Below are 13,734 nucleotides of genomic sequence, written 5' to 3' on the forward strand. Positions count from 1 at the left end.
TACCACCACAACTTTATGTTTCCTGCAGTTGCCTGCTATCTCTCTGCAGATTTGCTCTTCCAAGTCTCGTTGACTATTGGGTGGTCTGTAATACAATCCCACTAATGTGGCCATACTTTTCCTGTTTCTCAGCTCCACCCATAAGGACTCAGTAGACAAGCCCTCTAATCTGTCCTGCCTGAGCACTGCTGTAATATTTTCCCTAACAAGCAATGCTACTCCCCCACCTTTCATTCCTCTGCCTCGATCACATCTGAAACATCGGAACCCTGGAAATTAAGCTGCCAGTCCTGCCCCTCCTGTAGCCAAGTTTCACTAATTGCTACAACATCATAATTCCACGTGTCAATCCACGCCCTCAACTCATCCGCCTTCTGCTTTTTACTGCTTTTATTTCAGGTTTCTAGCATCTGTAATTTATTTGATTTTCACTCAGAGTGATAATGATAGCTTAGCAGTTAGCACAATGTTCTACAACACCAGCTATAAAATTAGGCTTGAATTCCTGCCACTGTCTGTAAGGAGTTTGTACATTATCCTCCTGACTGCGTAGGTTTCCTCTGACTGCTCTAGGTTCCTCCCACATTCCAAAGACAGATAGTTAGGGTGAGTGAGTTGTGGGCATGCTACGTTGGCACCTCAAGCATGGCAACTTCTGTGGGTGGTCCAGCACAATCTTCACTGATTCGATGTGACACAAGCAATCCATTTCATTGCCTGTTTTGTTGTACGTATAATAAAGCTTTAATAAAAAAGAGATAGCAACCTAGAACACTAAACTGATTATAAAAAGTATTGTTTCCTTAACTTCTCAGCTTGAGAAAAAAGACTAGAACTTTCCACACTGAACAAAATTATATCCCTAAAACACAATTTTAGTAGCCCATCCATTATTTATTCATATACACACATTCTTTCTCTCTCTTTTCCCCCCCCCCCCTCTGTACCCATCACTATACCCTTTGCCCATCCTCTGGGTTCCCCCCCTCCCCCTTTTCCTTCTCCCTGGGCCTCCTGTCCCATGATCCTCTCATATCCCTTTTGCCAATCACCTGTCCAGCTCTTGGCTCCATCCCTCCACCTCCTGTCTTCTCCGATCATTTTGGATCTCCCCCTCCCCCTTTCAAATCTCTTACTAGCTCTTCCTTCAGTTAGTCCTGATGAAGGGTCTCGGCCCAAAACGTCGACTGTACCTCTTCCTAGAGATGCTGCCTGGCCTGCTGAGTTCACCAGCAACTTTGATGTGTGTTGACACAATTTTAATGTTTTGATTCTAGATTCCACCCCACTAAGTATAGTGCACATTGCCCAATTTCTTGAACTTTTCCAATATTGAAGGAACACTCTCATTCAATTATTAGAATAAAATTGAACCAAGTCTAGAAGAGAAAGGAGTCTTTCAAATACACTGACAATAATTGAAAATTCTATAGCAAGTACTTGATCACTGCTCAGGGAGAAGGGTCTGCACTGTGCAGGCGCATGATGTAGCGCACCAAGGTTTAAAAAGAGAATATTTTCAACGGTTCTTGTTTCAGTCGAAGCAAGCAGCTGAGAAGAAGGGAGTGAAGAAATCGGGTAGAAAAAGTCTTTTTTTTTAAAACACTGCTCGGAGAGAAGGGTCCACACTGCGCAGGCGCGTGACGTAGCGCGCCAAGGTTTAGAAACAGACCGCCATGTACAGCGGCCATCGTCGGAGTGGACTGAGTCAGAGTGGGACGGCTTTGGCTCAACAGGCTTCGACGAGAACAGGCAGAGGCCAGGGTAGGTTCCGGTAAGTTTTTTGTTCAGATTGTTTAGTGCAGTGAGAATGCCAGGCAGGATGTTGGAATGCTTCTCTTACAGGATGTGGGAAGTCAGGGAGCCCTCCGGTGTCCCTGACAACGACACCTGCAAGAAGTGCATCCAGCTGCAGTTCCTAACAAACCACGTTAGGGAACTGGAGCAGGAGCTGGATGACCTGTGGATCATTCGGGAGAATGAGGAGATTATAGATAGTAGCTACAGGGGGGTAGTTACGCCAACGGAGCAGAGCACAGGAAATTGAGTCACTGTCAGGGGAGGGAAGAGAAAAGGGCAGGCAGAGCAGGGTTCTCCTGTGGCCATTCCCCTCAACAACAAGTATACCGCATTGGATACTGTTGGGGGGGATGACTTACCTGGGACAAGCTGCAGTAGCCGGATCTCTGGCACTGAGTCTGGCTCTGCAGTGCAGAAGGGAGGGTGGAAAAAGAGGAGAGCGGTAGTGATAGGGGACTCGATAGTTAGAGGTGCAGATAGGAGGTTCTGTGGTCATGACAGAGAATCCAGGGGTTTGTTGCCTCCCGGGTGCCAGGGTCAAGGATGTCTCTGATCGCTTGCATGACATTCTGAAGTGGGAGGGTGATCCGCCAGATGTCGTGGTGCACATCGGTACCAATGACATAGCAAGGAAGAGTAAGGAGGTCCTGGAGAGTGAGTATAGAGAGCTTGGTAGGAAGTTGAAAAGCAGCACCTCAAGGGTGGTAATCTCAGGATTGCTACCTGTGCTACGTGCCAGTGAGGGTAAGAATAGGATGCTCTAGAGGATGAACAAGTGGCTGAGGAACTGGTGTAGGGGACAGGGTTTCAGATTTCAGGATCATTGGGACCTCTTCTGGGGCAGGTGGGACCTGTACAAGAGAGACAGGTTACACTTGAACTACAGGGGGGACCAATATCCTTTCAGGGAGGTTTGTTAGTGCTATTGCGGAGGCTTTAAACTAGATTTGCAGGGGGATGGGAACCAGAGTGCCAGAGCTGACAGTGTGGCTGGGGTGAAAATAAATGATGTTAAAAGTTCAAGCAAATCTGCTAATAGAAAGGTTGCTGGTGGTGGTAAAAATCTTCTGAGGTGTATATATTTCAATGCTAGGAGTATTGCGGGGAAGGCGGATGAGTTGAGGGCATGGATTGACACGTGGAATTATGACGTTATAGCAATTAGTGAAACTTGGCTACAGGATGGGCAGGACTCGCAGCTTAATATTCCAGGGTTCTGATGTTTCAGATGTGATCGAGGCAGAGGAATGAAAGGTGGGGGAGTAGCATTGCTTGTTAGGGAAAATATTACAGCAGTGCTCAGGCAGGACAGATTAGAGGACTTGTCTACTGAGTCCTTATGGGTGGAGCTGAGAAACAGGAAAGGTATGGCCACATTAGTGGGATTGTATTACAGACCACCCAATAGTCAACGAGAATTGGAAGAGCATATCTGCAGAGAGATAGCAGGCAACTGCAGGAAACATAAAGTTGTGGTGGTAGGGGATTTTAATTTTCCATATATTGATTGGGACTCCCATACTGTTAGGGGTCTAGATGGTTTCGAGTTTGTAAAATGTGTTCAGGAAAGTTTTCTAAATCAATATATAGAGGGACCAACTAGAGGGGATGCAATATTGGATCTCCTGTTAGGAAACGAGTTAGGACAAGTGACGGAAGTCTGTGTAGGGGAGCACTTTGGTTCCAGTGATCAAAACAACACCATTAGTTTCAACTTGATCATGGACAAGGATAGATCTGGTCCTAGGGTTGAGGTTCTGAAGTGGAAGGCGGCCAAATTTGAAGAAATGAGAAAGGATCTGAAAAGCGTGGATTGGGACAGGTTGTTCTCTGGCAAAGATGTGATCGGTAGGTGGGAAGTCTTCAAAGGAGAAATTTTGAGAGTGCAGAGTTTGTATGTTCCTGTCAGGATTAAAGGCAGAGTGAATAGGAATAAGGAAGCTTGGTTCTCAAGGGATATTGCAACTCTGATAAAGAAGAGGGAGTTGTATGACATGTATAGGAAACAAGGAGTAAATAAGGTGCTTGAGGAGTATAAGAAGTGCAAGAAAATACTTAAGAAAGAAATCAGGAGGGCTGAAAGAAGACATGAGGTTGCCTTTGCAGTCAAAGTGAAGGATAATCCAAAGAGCTTTTACAGGTATATTAAGAGCAAAAGGATTGTAAGGGATAAAATTGGTCCTCTTGAAGATCAGAGTGGTTGGCTATGTGTGAAACCAAAGGAAATGGGGGAGATCTTAAATAGGTTTTTTTTGCATCTGTATTTACTAAAGAAGCTGGCATGAAGTCTATGGAATTAAGGGAAACAAGTAGTGAGATCATAGAAACTGTACAGATTGAAAAGGAGGAGGTGCTTGCTGTCTTGAGGAAAATTAAAGTGGATAAATCCCCGGGACCTGACAGGGTGTTCTCTCGGACCTTGAAGGAGGCTAGTGTTGAAATTGCAGGGGCCCTGGCAGAAATATTTAAAATGTCGCTGTCTACAGGTGAGGAGCCGGAGGATTGGAGAGTGGCTCATGTTGTTCCATTGTTTAAAAAAGGATCGAAAAGTAATCCGGGAAATTATAGGCCAATAAATTTAACGTCAGTCGTGGGTAAGTTATTGGAGGGAGTACAAAGAGACAGAAACTACAAGCATTTGGATAGACAGGGACTTATTAGGGAGAGTCAACATGGCTTTGTGCGTGGTAGGTCATGTTTGACCAACCTATTGGAGTTTTTTGAGGAGGTTACCAGGAAAATGGATGAAGGGAAGGCAATGGATATTGTCTACATGGACTTCAGTAAGGCCTTTGACAAGGTCCCGCATGGGAGGTTAGTTAGGAAAATTCAGTCGCTAGGTATACATGGAGAGGTGGTAAATTGGATTAGACATTGGCTCAATGGAAGAAGCCAAAGAGTGGTAGTAGAGAATTGCTTCTCCGAGTGGAGGCCTATGACTAGTGGTGTGCCACAGGGATCAGTGCTGGGTCCATTGTTATTTGTCATCTATATCAATGATCTGGATGATAATGGGGTAAATTGGATCAGCAAATTTGCTGATGATACAAAGACAGACAGTAGTAAACAGTGAGGAAGGTTTTCAGAGCCTGCAGAGGGACTTGGACCAGCTGGAAAAATGGGCTGAAAAATGGCAGATGGAGTTTAATACAGACAAGTGTGAGGTATTGCACGTTGGAAGGACAAACCAACGTAGAACATACAGGGTTAATGGTAAGGCACTGAGGAGTGCAGTAGAACAGAGGGATCTGGGAGTACAGATACAAAATTCCCTAAAAAAGGCGTCACAGGTAGACAGGGTCGTAAAGAGAGCTTTTGGTACATTGGCCTTTATTAATCAAAGTATTGAGTATAAGAGCTGGAATGTTATGATGAGGTTGTATAAGGCATTGGTGAGGCCGAATCTGGAGTATTGTGTTCAGTTCTGGTCAACAAATTACAGGAAGGATATAAATAAGGTTGAAAGAGTGCAGAGAAGGTTTACAAGGATGTTGCCAGGACTTGAGAAACACAGTTACAGAGGGAGGTTGAATAGGCTAGGACTTTATTCCCTGGAGCGTAGAAGAATGAGGGGAGATTTGATAGAGGTATATAAAATTATGATGGGTACAGATAGAGTGAATGCAAGCATGCTTTTTCCACTGAGGCAAGGGGAGAAAAAAAAACAGACATGGGTTAAGGGTGAGGGGGGAAAAATTTAAAGGGAACATTAGGGAGGGCTTCTTCACACAGTGTGGTGGGAGTATGGAATGAGCTACCAGACAAGGTGGTAAATGCAGGTTCTTTTTAACATTTAAGAATAAATTGGACAGGTACATGGATGGGAGGTGTATGGAGGGATATGGTCCGTGTGCAGGTCAGTGGGACTAGGCAGAAAATGGTTCGGCACAGCCAAGAAGGGCCAAAAGGCCTGTTTCTGTGCTGTAGTTTTTCCATGGTTTCTATCTAAAGATCTCTTCCTCCAACTCTACCCCCGCCCCAGGTTGCCCTTAGGCTGAGGGCAACTCACTTCCACTCCCATTGAGGATTGCAAGACACACTCATGTTAATTATTTCACAAGGAGTTGACATTGCATACTAGCTACTATACAAACTTGATAGAGTAAGGTCTGGTGAAACAGCAAGGCAGTCAGAGACAAGTGGAGGACAAGATCACACACAAACATTGACACACTCCACACTAAGCACACCCAGACAAATAGACAATAGAGCAAGGCTTGCATGGGGTGGTGCAATGATCACATGAATTTCAGATAACTCTTACCAACAGTTGAGAAGCGAACAGAGACAGATGTTCTTTTTCCAATATTCTGAAATACTTTGGCCTTACAGTATCTTGTGATGTCATGGGTCACCTCAAAAAAACCAAAGGCACCTGGAAGAAATCAAACTATGTTAATTCCTAAACCTTGAGTTTAGGATTCATTTTAAAGTTTGAACCTTCTTAAAATAATAACCTTAACATTCAAATCAACTTTTTCTTCATTATATCTACTCATGGTGAGTGACATTCAAATTTAAATGAATTACTCAAAACATGGCATTTTCTGAACAATTTTTTGCTGAATTATTGGACCCTATTGTGTTTTTAAATGTACGAATACCTGTATACAGTTCAAGGGTTGAATCCATACAGCTCCTTGAAGAGTGAAGGAAAGGGGAAATCAGCAGCAAAAAAAATTGGCAAGTGAGAATAGCAGAAAAGAGCGTTAACTTCAGAAAGTAGCAGATATTGATACAGGTAAACAGTGAAAGACTGCTTCCACTCAAGGGCAAATAAAATGCTGGAAACACAGGTCAGATAGAGTCTGTAGAAAGTGAAAAAGTCAATATAGATTCTTCCACAACAACTTGCAGATAAGGAAGCTAAAGGATGAAATACTTCACAATATAATTTACTGAAAGGAATATTGATCCTACCCTTTTGTATCCCTCATGGTTTGCCAACAGTTATAAGGGTTGAATTTCAATCAACAATTCCAAGTTCTTGCCATAAATCATTGGATATTTCACAGTAAGGCTACCTTCTAAATACTTCAAGTGCTTGTCAGTTCTTTAATTCTGCTTTAACAGGCTACAGGAGTAGGCTATTGCTTTGCATTAAGCTACACATGCAGACAGATCCAAAAAGGTATTATTTTACGGTGTAATAAGGCCAAATAATGAGCTTTGCAATCAAAAACAACTGAAATTCAACCATGATTGAATTGAACCTTGACCATGTCCTGTTGCATGATGGATCAAGATAGACACAAGAGATAACTGTAAACAACAAAATCTCTTTCACTTTCTACAGACTCTATCTGACCTGTGTTTCCAGCATTTTATTTGCCCTTGAGTGGAAGCAGTCTTTCACTGTTTACCTGTATCCAAATCTCTTACTAACTCTTCCTTCAGTTAGTCCTGACGAAGGGTCTCGGCCTGAAACGTCGACTGTACCTCTTCCTAAAGATGCTGCCTGGTCTGCTGCGTTCACCAGCAACTTTGATGTGTGTTGCCAGAGATAACTGTAGTTTTTCTTGTAAATCAAACACTAGTAATGAGAAATATTCAGTTCCATGGTCTATTGCAGAGACAAAAGTGTAACAAAAACTTTCTAATCTTAAAACTGCCTCAGTGAACAGTAATCCTTCTGGCAAATATGAATGATAATTTCACATGGGTAGATGTATGGATTAATGTCATAACAGGCTAGATACCAGGAATTCTCTATACAGAAACGTTTTCCCCTTCATTTGCATGGATGAGTTAAATATCACCATAGGATGATGTTACACTTAGAACTTAATACCTTAATTAGATGATAGCAAAAGAATGAAAACTAGATTTTGTAATCTGGATACATTATTCCCTTTGATTTTACACTTTTACATCACCAACCACCCCAACATACTGGCGGCTTTGACAAGGTCATATATATCGGCCATCACTGACCACTATGTCAAGATGGCTGCTTCTTTTGATATAAATTGTTTTGCTCGTTCAAAATTCAAGAGAATTTACTCCCTTCAAAATTCAACAGATAAATGTTTGCAATGATCTGTACAGTTAGTAATATTTTGCCGTTCCACTACTAGAACCATTTCGTAGTTAATCCTTTTTAAATTTCACAAGTTACCAAGGAGAGCTTGGAACTCAAGGCCAGTACCATTACCACACCCAATCACTGTGCTAATTGAGCAAGTCAATTATTTAATAATTGGAATCTATTTGAAATCATGCCAGTTACATTACCAAGTACACAAAAAGACTTGGCATGAACCACTACTTTGCCATTTTACTTTGAAATGTTATCTTTAGAAAACCCGAATCTTTAATACATCTACTTCCCTAATTAAAAAAGGTAAGAAGCAGTTTGTTTTAAACCCCATCCTGGAGTATATCACGAGGAATTCTGCAGATGCTGGAAATTCAAGCAACACACATCAAAGTTGCTGGTGAACGCAGCAGGCCAGGCAGCATCTCTAGGAAGAGGTACAGTTGACGTTTCGGGCCGAGACCCTTTGTCAGGACGAACTGAAGGAAGAGCTAGTAAGAGATTTGAGAGGGGGAGGGGGAGGGGGAGATCCAAAATGATAGGAGAAGACAGGAGGGGGAGGGATGGAGCCAAGAGCTGGACAGGTGATTGGCAAAAGGGATATGAGAGGATCATGGGACAGGACCATGATCCTCTCATATCTCTTTTGCCAATCACCTGTCCAGCTCTTGGCTCCATCCCTCCACCTCCTGTCTTCTCCTATCATTTTGGATCTCCCCCTCTCAAATCTCTTACTAGCTCTTCCTTCAGTTAGTCCTGACGAAGGGTCTCGGCCTGAAACGTCGACTGTACCTCTTCCTAGAGATGCTGCCTGGCCTGCTGCGTTCAACAGCAACTTTGATGTGTGTTGCTGGAGTATATCATGTGCTGCCGCATTTTTTTGGGAGACGATCCAGTTAACTTCTAATATAAATAATAGATAGAACCTGTTGATTTTCCCCCATTGGGAATAATTATCCACCAGCCTCTAATACTTTTCTTGCAAAGTTACTACCATTTTGCACAAGTACAATTCCAGCTCATTTAGGCGATGTCAACTGTATGAGAACAGTAATTGCTTCTTGAAGAAATGTGATGCATGGTGGCTGATGCCCATAAAAATCAGTGCAAGTTATCCAGCTCTTATACATGTGGCTGGCCCTCATCATCAGCTACTTTTCTCAAAATAATGGAGAAGAGAGAATACAAAAAAAAAATACAGCTTTTAAACCAACGTATTAAGATTCTGCATCTACCATTTAAGGTGATGTCACAATAAGCACCAATTCAAGTAACTCTAGGTGGAGCAGATGCAGAAACAAAACAAGGCAAGTGGGCAGGGAGGGTGATTATGATCTAGACAATATATGACCTCTTAAGTGTTTACTACACTGATAATTATTTTAGCTAGAAAACACAAGCCAAATTTTGAATCATGGTCTAACCAAACTGATAATGATCAGTTAATATATTGTGCATTTTCTGTTTATCCTACGAAGGACAAGATTGGAAACAATTTACTTTCACAGGAAAATCATTCAGTTAGAAGCTTGCCAAAAGGATAAATGAGGTTCAGAAAAAAGGAAATTGAAGCAACTTATTGAATTCAAAGCCACTATTCATAATTACAAAAATTCCCAACCAACACAATGCATGTTTTAAGAAAGTGAGAATGATTTTTCTTTAAACTGGCTTGACTATGAATATGTGCTAGCCACAACAGAAATTTATACAACTTAGTAGCAACTCCCAAATATCTTTTTTCATGTTTTAAGGATGCTCTACAGAAGACTAGGATCAATCGTTGCTCTGAATTATATCCACCAATTTACTAATCCCTGCTTTTTCAGGTGGATAAAAATGTATAAACTCACCTGCCCCCTTTGCATGTACAACACGCTCAGGGATCCTCTCCCGATCAAAGTGTGCCATTTCATCAAAAAACACAACATCCTGTACAAGCAATGGCCCTCTAGGTCCAGCTGTAATGACATTCAACTTGTCTCCAACAGGCTGGCCTGCTCCGGTGGTCAAAACATCTGCAGGCTAGAAGAATGAACATTGTAAATCTCAAAACACTGTGTGCTATAGATTAAATGACCAAAGTTGCATAGAAAAATTAAGCATGTAATCATGCAATTCTCTTCCTGCAGAGAAAATTCAGGAAAAAAATTACCAGACATCCTACTTCAGCCATAAAGATGGAAGGCTCTCAATATGGCCTATGCCATTCCACCTTTCTAATTTCACATTCACATGTGGTCAACAAGTGCTTTGAACATGCAGCCACTAAAAGTAAACATGGTTTTAAAAATCTTTTGATTAGACAGCATTTGTACTATTCAAGCTTCATCTTTCTTGTTTATTTTTATGTCCAAGGTAGTGATCTTCAAGTGCTAGAATATATTAGGGCTCCAGTAATCCTATTCATTACCTTTTCTAAAACTCCTTCCATCTTCTACTGTTTTCAACTGGCAACCATTATACCTTCCTCAGACACCCAGTGTCTGTGGGCCACATCTTTGTCATCAGAGAACAAGGTAGGAAAATGTGCATTTCAATCAGTGTTTTTCCCACACACACATTTCTATGTTAACTATTATTCCAGGGCTCTATTCCTTTGAGTCTTCACCATTTATAATCAATGCCAAAAGTGCCCGTTTCAAATAAATGAACTCCCTTTCTTCCATTGATTAACTCTACTCAAAATATACTCCACTTAAAGACGGTACAGTTATGCTTTCTACACAATCTTAACTCCCACTGATAAAGGGTCTTAAACCAAAGGGGATAACTTCATTCAACTTCACTTGTCCTGACATTGAGAAGTTCCTATAACCTATGGATTCACTTTCAAAGACTCTTCATCTCACATCCTTGATATTCATTGTTTATTTATTATTTCTTTCTTTTTGTATTGCACAGCTTGTTATCTTTTGCACACTGGTTCTCCACCCTGTTGATGCAGTCTTTCATGGATTCTATCATAGTTATTATTCTAATATGGATTTATTGAGTATATCTGCACAAAAAAATGCATCTCAGGGTTGTATATGGTGACATATATGTACCTTGACAATAAATTTACTTTGAATTCTAAAGGCTCCAACGTGTCAATTATAGAAAGCACTGGAAAAGCAGGTCAGGAGTTCTGTACACAGAAAAATACTTAATTTAATGTCCATTTATCCAAAAATATATCTTATTTTTACAAGAACATTCATATTTATTCTTTTTAATCACTACAATCTAAAATTGAGACATTTTCTCCACAACTACACTTAAATTTTTGCACTAATACCTAGCACTATCTCATACTTTGTATCTGGTTTCACTCATGTCCCTGATCTGGACTTTGTTAACATGTTGGGGAAAAAAAATCAGTATTTAAATCTTGATCACTTCATCTGCTGTTCAAAGACCAATTCCACAACCTATGGACTCACTTTCATAGACTCTACTATTCATGTTCTCAATATTATTTAATATTATTGTTTTTTGTGCTTGCACAGCAAGTTTTCTTCAGCATGTTGGTTGTTTGTCCATCTGTGGAGTTTTTCCTATTGATTCTACTGTGTTTCTTTGTACCAACTCTGAATACCCACAAGAAAATGAATCTCAGAGTAATACATAGTTTAATAGTAAATTTACATTGAACTTTGAATATTTATACTCTTTTATGCACCTAATTTCATATGCACCTAATACATAGTTTAATAGTAAATTTACATTGAACTTTGAATATTTATACTCTTTTATGCACCTAATTTCATATTGGCTAAGAAACCCTGTTTTAGTAAAAAAAAACAAGAAAATGGTCAAAGTAGTGGCAAAATGGCCACTACATTGATAGCCAGATGTTTCAAACTTTGACTCTAGGCAACCACTTGCATCACCGCACAATTATCTCAGCTCTATACAAGAGACTCGATGAGAATGCGTAAATAATACATAAATGTGATTCATGTCAAGATTAGTGTAAATGGATACTTGATAATTGGCAAGAACTCAGTGGGTCAAAGAGCTTGCTCTATCGCATTAAGATGCTAAACGAGGAAAACAAACAAGATTCCAGCTCTAACTATACACCACTAATTGAAAGAAAACTAAACAGGCAAAAATGGGGTGGGGGGGGGGAGAGATTATATATAAAAAACCAGTCACTTTGGGCAGATGGGGTTCGTCAGTCGTGGTTGGCAGTTTATCTAGGGGAAGGAAAACTGATCACAAACCGTCATTGCCTTGCAGCTACTACCACTCTCGAGGGAGGCTTTGGGAGTAAACCCTGAGGAAAAATCCAGAGCTGGAGTCCCCAAGGCAGTCCTACACTGAGTTCAACACCGACTGGCAACTGCTGACACACCACTGATGCCAAACTGTATCCATCTTTGCGGTCCCTTTAGATTCATCAACGTGGATAGGGAAAGCCTGCTAAATGGGCAATCACTTGCTCTTTATATCATACTGCCCTGGCTTGCATATCACAGACTATCGCCTACAGCTTATGCAGGTTAAAGATGACCTGGGATTCCAGTCGGCTGGAGTTTACAAGATTCCCTGTAAAGGTAGAGTAGTGTACATCAGCCAGACAGGGTGCACAGTGGAAATCCACATTTAGCACAGGAGGTCCATCTGTTTGGGGAACCTGGAAAAATCGGTGGTAGCAGAACATTGCATTCACAGTGGCCATAGGATTGACTCTGATGACACAAAACTACTGTGGCATGCCAATGGCTTTTGGGACAAAAGCAAACAAAAACATTGAAATAAGATGAGGGGAAAGTAATTTTAACAAAGACAAAGATCTTGCTCTAAGTAGAACTGGAATTCAATTGTAAACAAGGTAGGAGAGGGAAACCTTACTCGATGAGGACTAACCAATCAGAAGGGACGGACTACTGGGGTATAAACCGGACTAGACAAGCCTGGGCATCATCCCTGATAAAGATGGTGGAGTTTGTCATTGAAACATCGGTTATTATCGCTACCTGTACCTGGCTGAAAGCCCAAGAAGAGTTTATTCATCATATACACCGGGAAAACACTAGATCCTGTAACATTAACATTTCCCTTTTAAAGTCTATAGTTAAATAGCAAATCATCCATAGACTAATAATACTGTATGATATGGCTAAAGAACAATTTGAATTTGAGAAGGCAGAGAGATAATGCAAATTTCCTACATCAAATTCTGTTTTGCAATCTTTTACCTTCTGAATACAACTGGGCAGAAGTTCAAGACTCCTGAGCAAAAACCGAAGGTCCTGACCTTCTGTTCAGCTGATTGCCCATTTGTGGAAACAAATGTCAATATTAATAATCTGCCATTAAGATTCCATAGATGTTCCCATCACTTGCATTGCAATTCCTTCCTGCTTAAATCAACATTCCAATAAGGCTCATTCATTATAAAAGAAAAAAGACTGTAAACAAATGCAAGATTTTAAAGTTAATAGAGTTTATTTATTCACTCCTAGTACATTAAGATTCCAATGTAATAAAATTGTGTTTATTTGTCTGAAAGTTTTGAGTATTTGCAAATGACACATTTTGACCCATTCCAGCTGAGTTGGGAGTAGCTAAACAAAATGTTTTTCAATTTGATAAAGGAATTATTGTTTTTACAAATGGAGCTGGTGAGCCCACGCCTGGTACACGGTTTTAGAATACAGGGACACCCCATTTAAGAATGAAATGAAGAAGAGTTTCTTAGCTCCAGATCAATGTCTTTGAAACTGACACAGAGAGAGCTATAAGGGGAGAGTACATTGATACCCAAGATAAATCCCCAATCAGCAAGACTATCAAAAGTTTCAGAGAAAGAGCACGAAGACAGGCTTGAAAAATATCAAGTCAGGCATGATCTTATTAAATAGCAGAGCAGGCTTGAGGAGCTGAATTTCCCATTTCTACTTACG

General features: G+C 40.8%; 1 protein-coding gene across 1 annotated transcript in view; it reads right to left on the bottom strand.

The window, feature by feature from the left end:
* cat (catalase) overlaps nucleotides 1–13,734 on the bottom strand; it is a 38,740-nt gene that overhangs the window by 24,268 nt on the left and 738 nt on the right. Inside the window, exons 2-3 of the mRNA XM_072272211.1 lie at nucleotides 9,691–9,862; nucleotides 6,065–6,175 (exon numbers count right to left, since the gene is read on the bottom strand). Coding sequence (XP_072128312.1) covers nucleotides 6,065–6,175; nucleotides 9,691–9,862 — 283 coding nt within the window. The remainder of the gene's footprint in view (nucleotides 1–6,064; nucleotides 6,176–9,690; nucleotides 9,863–13,734) is intronic.

This window comes from Mobula birostris, chromosome 11 (genome assembly GCF_030028105.1).
Source record: "Mobula birostris isolate sMobBir1 chromosome 11, sMobBir1.hap1, whole genome shotgun sequence".
NCBI classification, from domain to species: Eukaryota; Metazoa; Chordata; class Chondrichthyes; order Myliobatiformes; family Myliobatidae; genus Mobula; species Mobula birostris.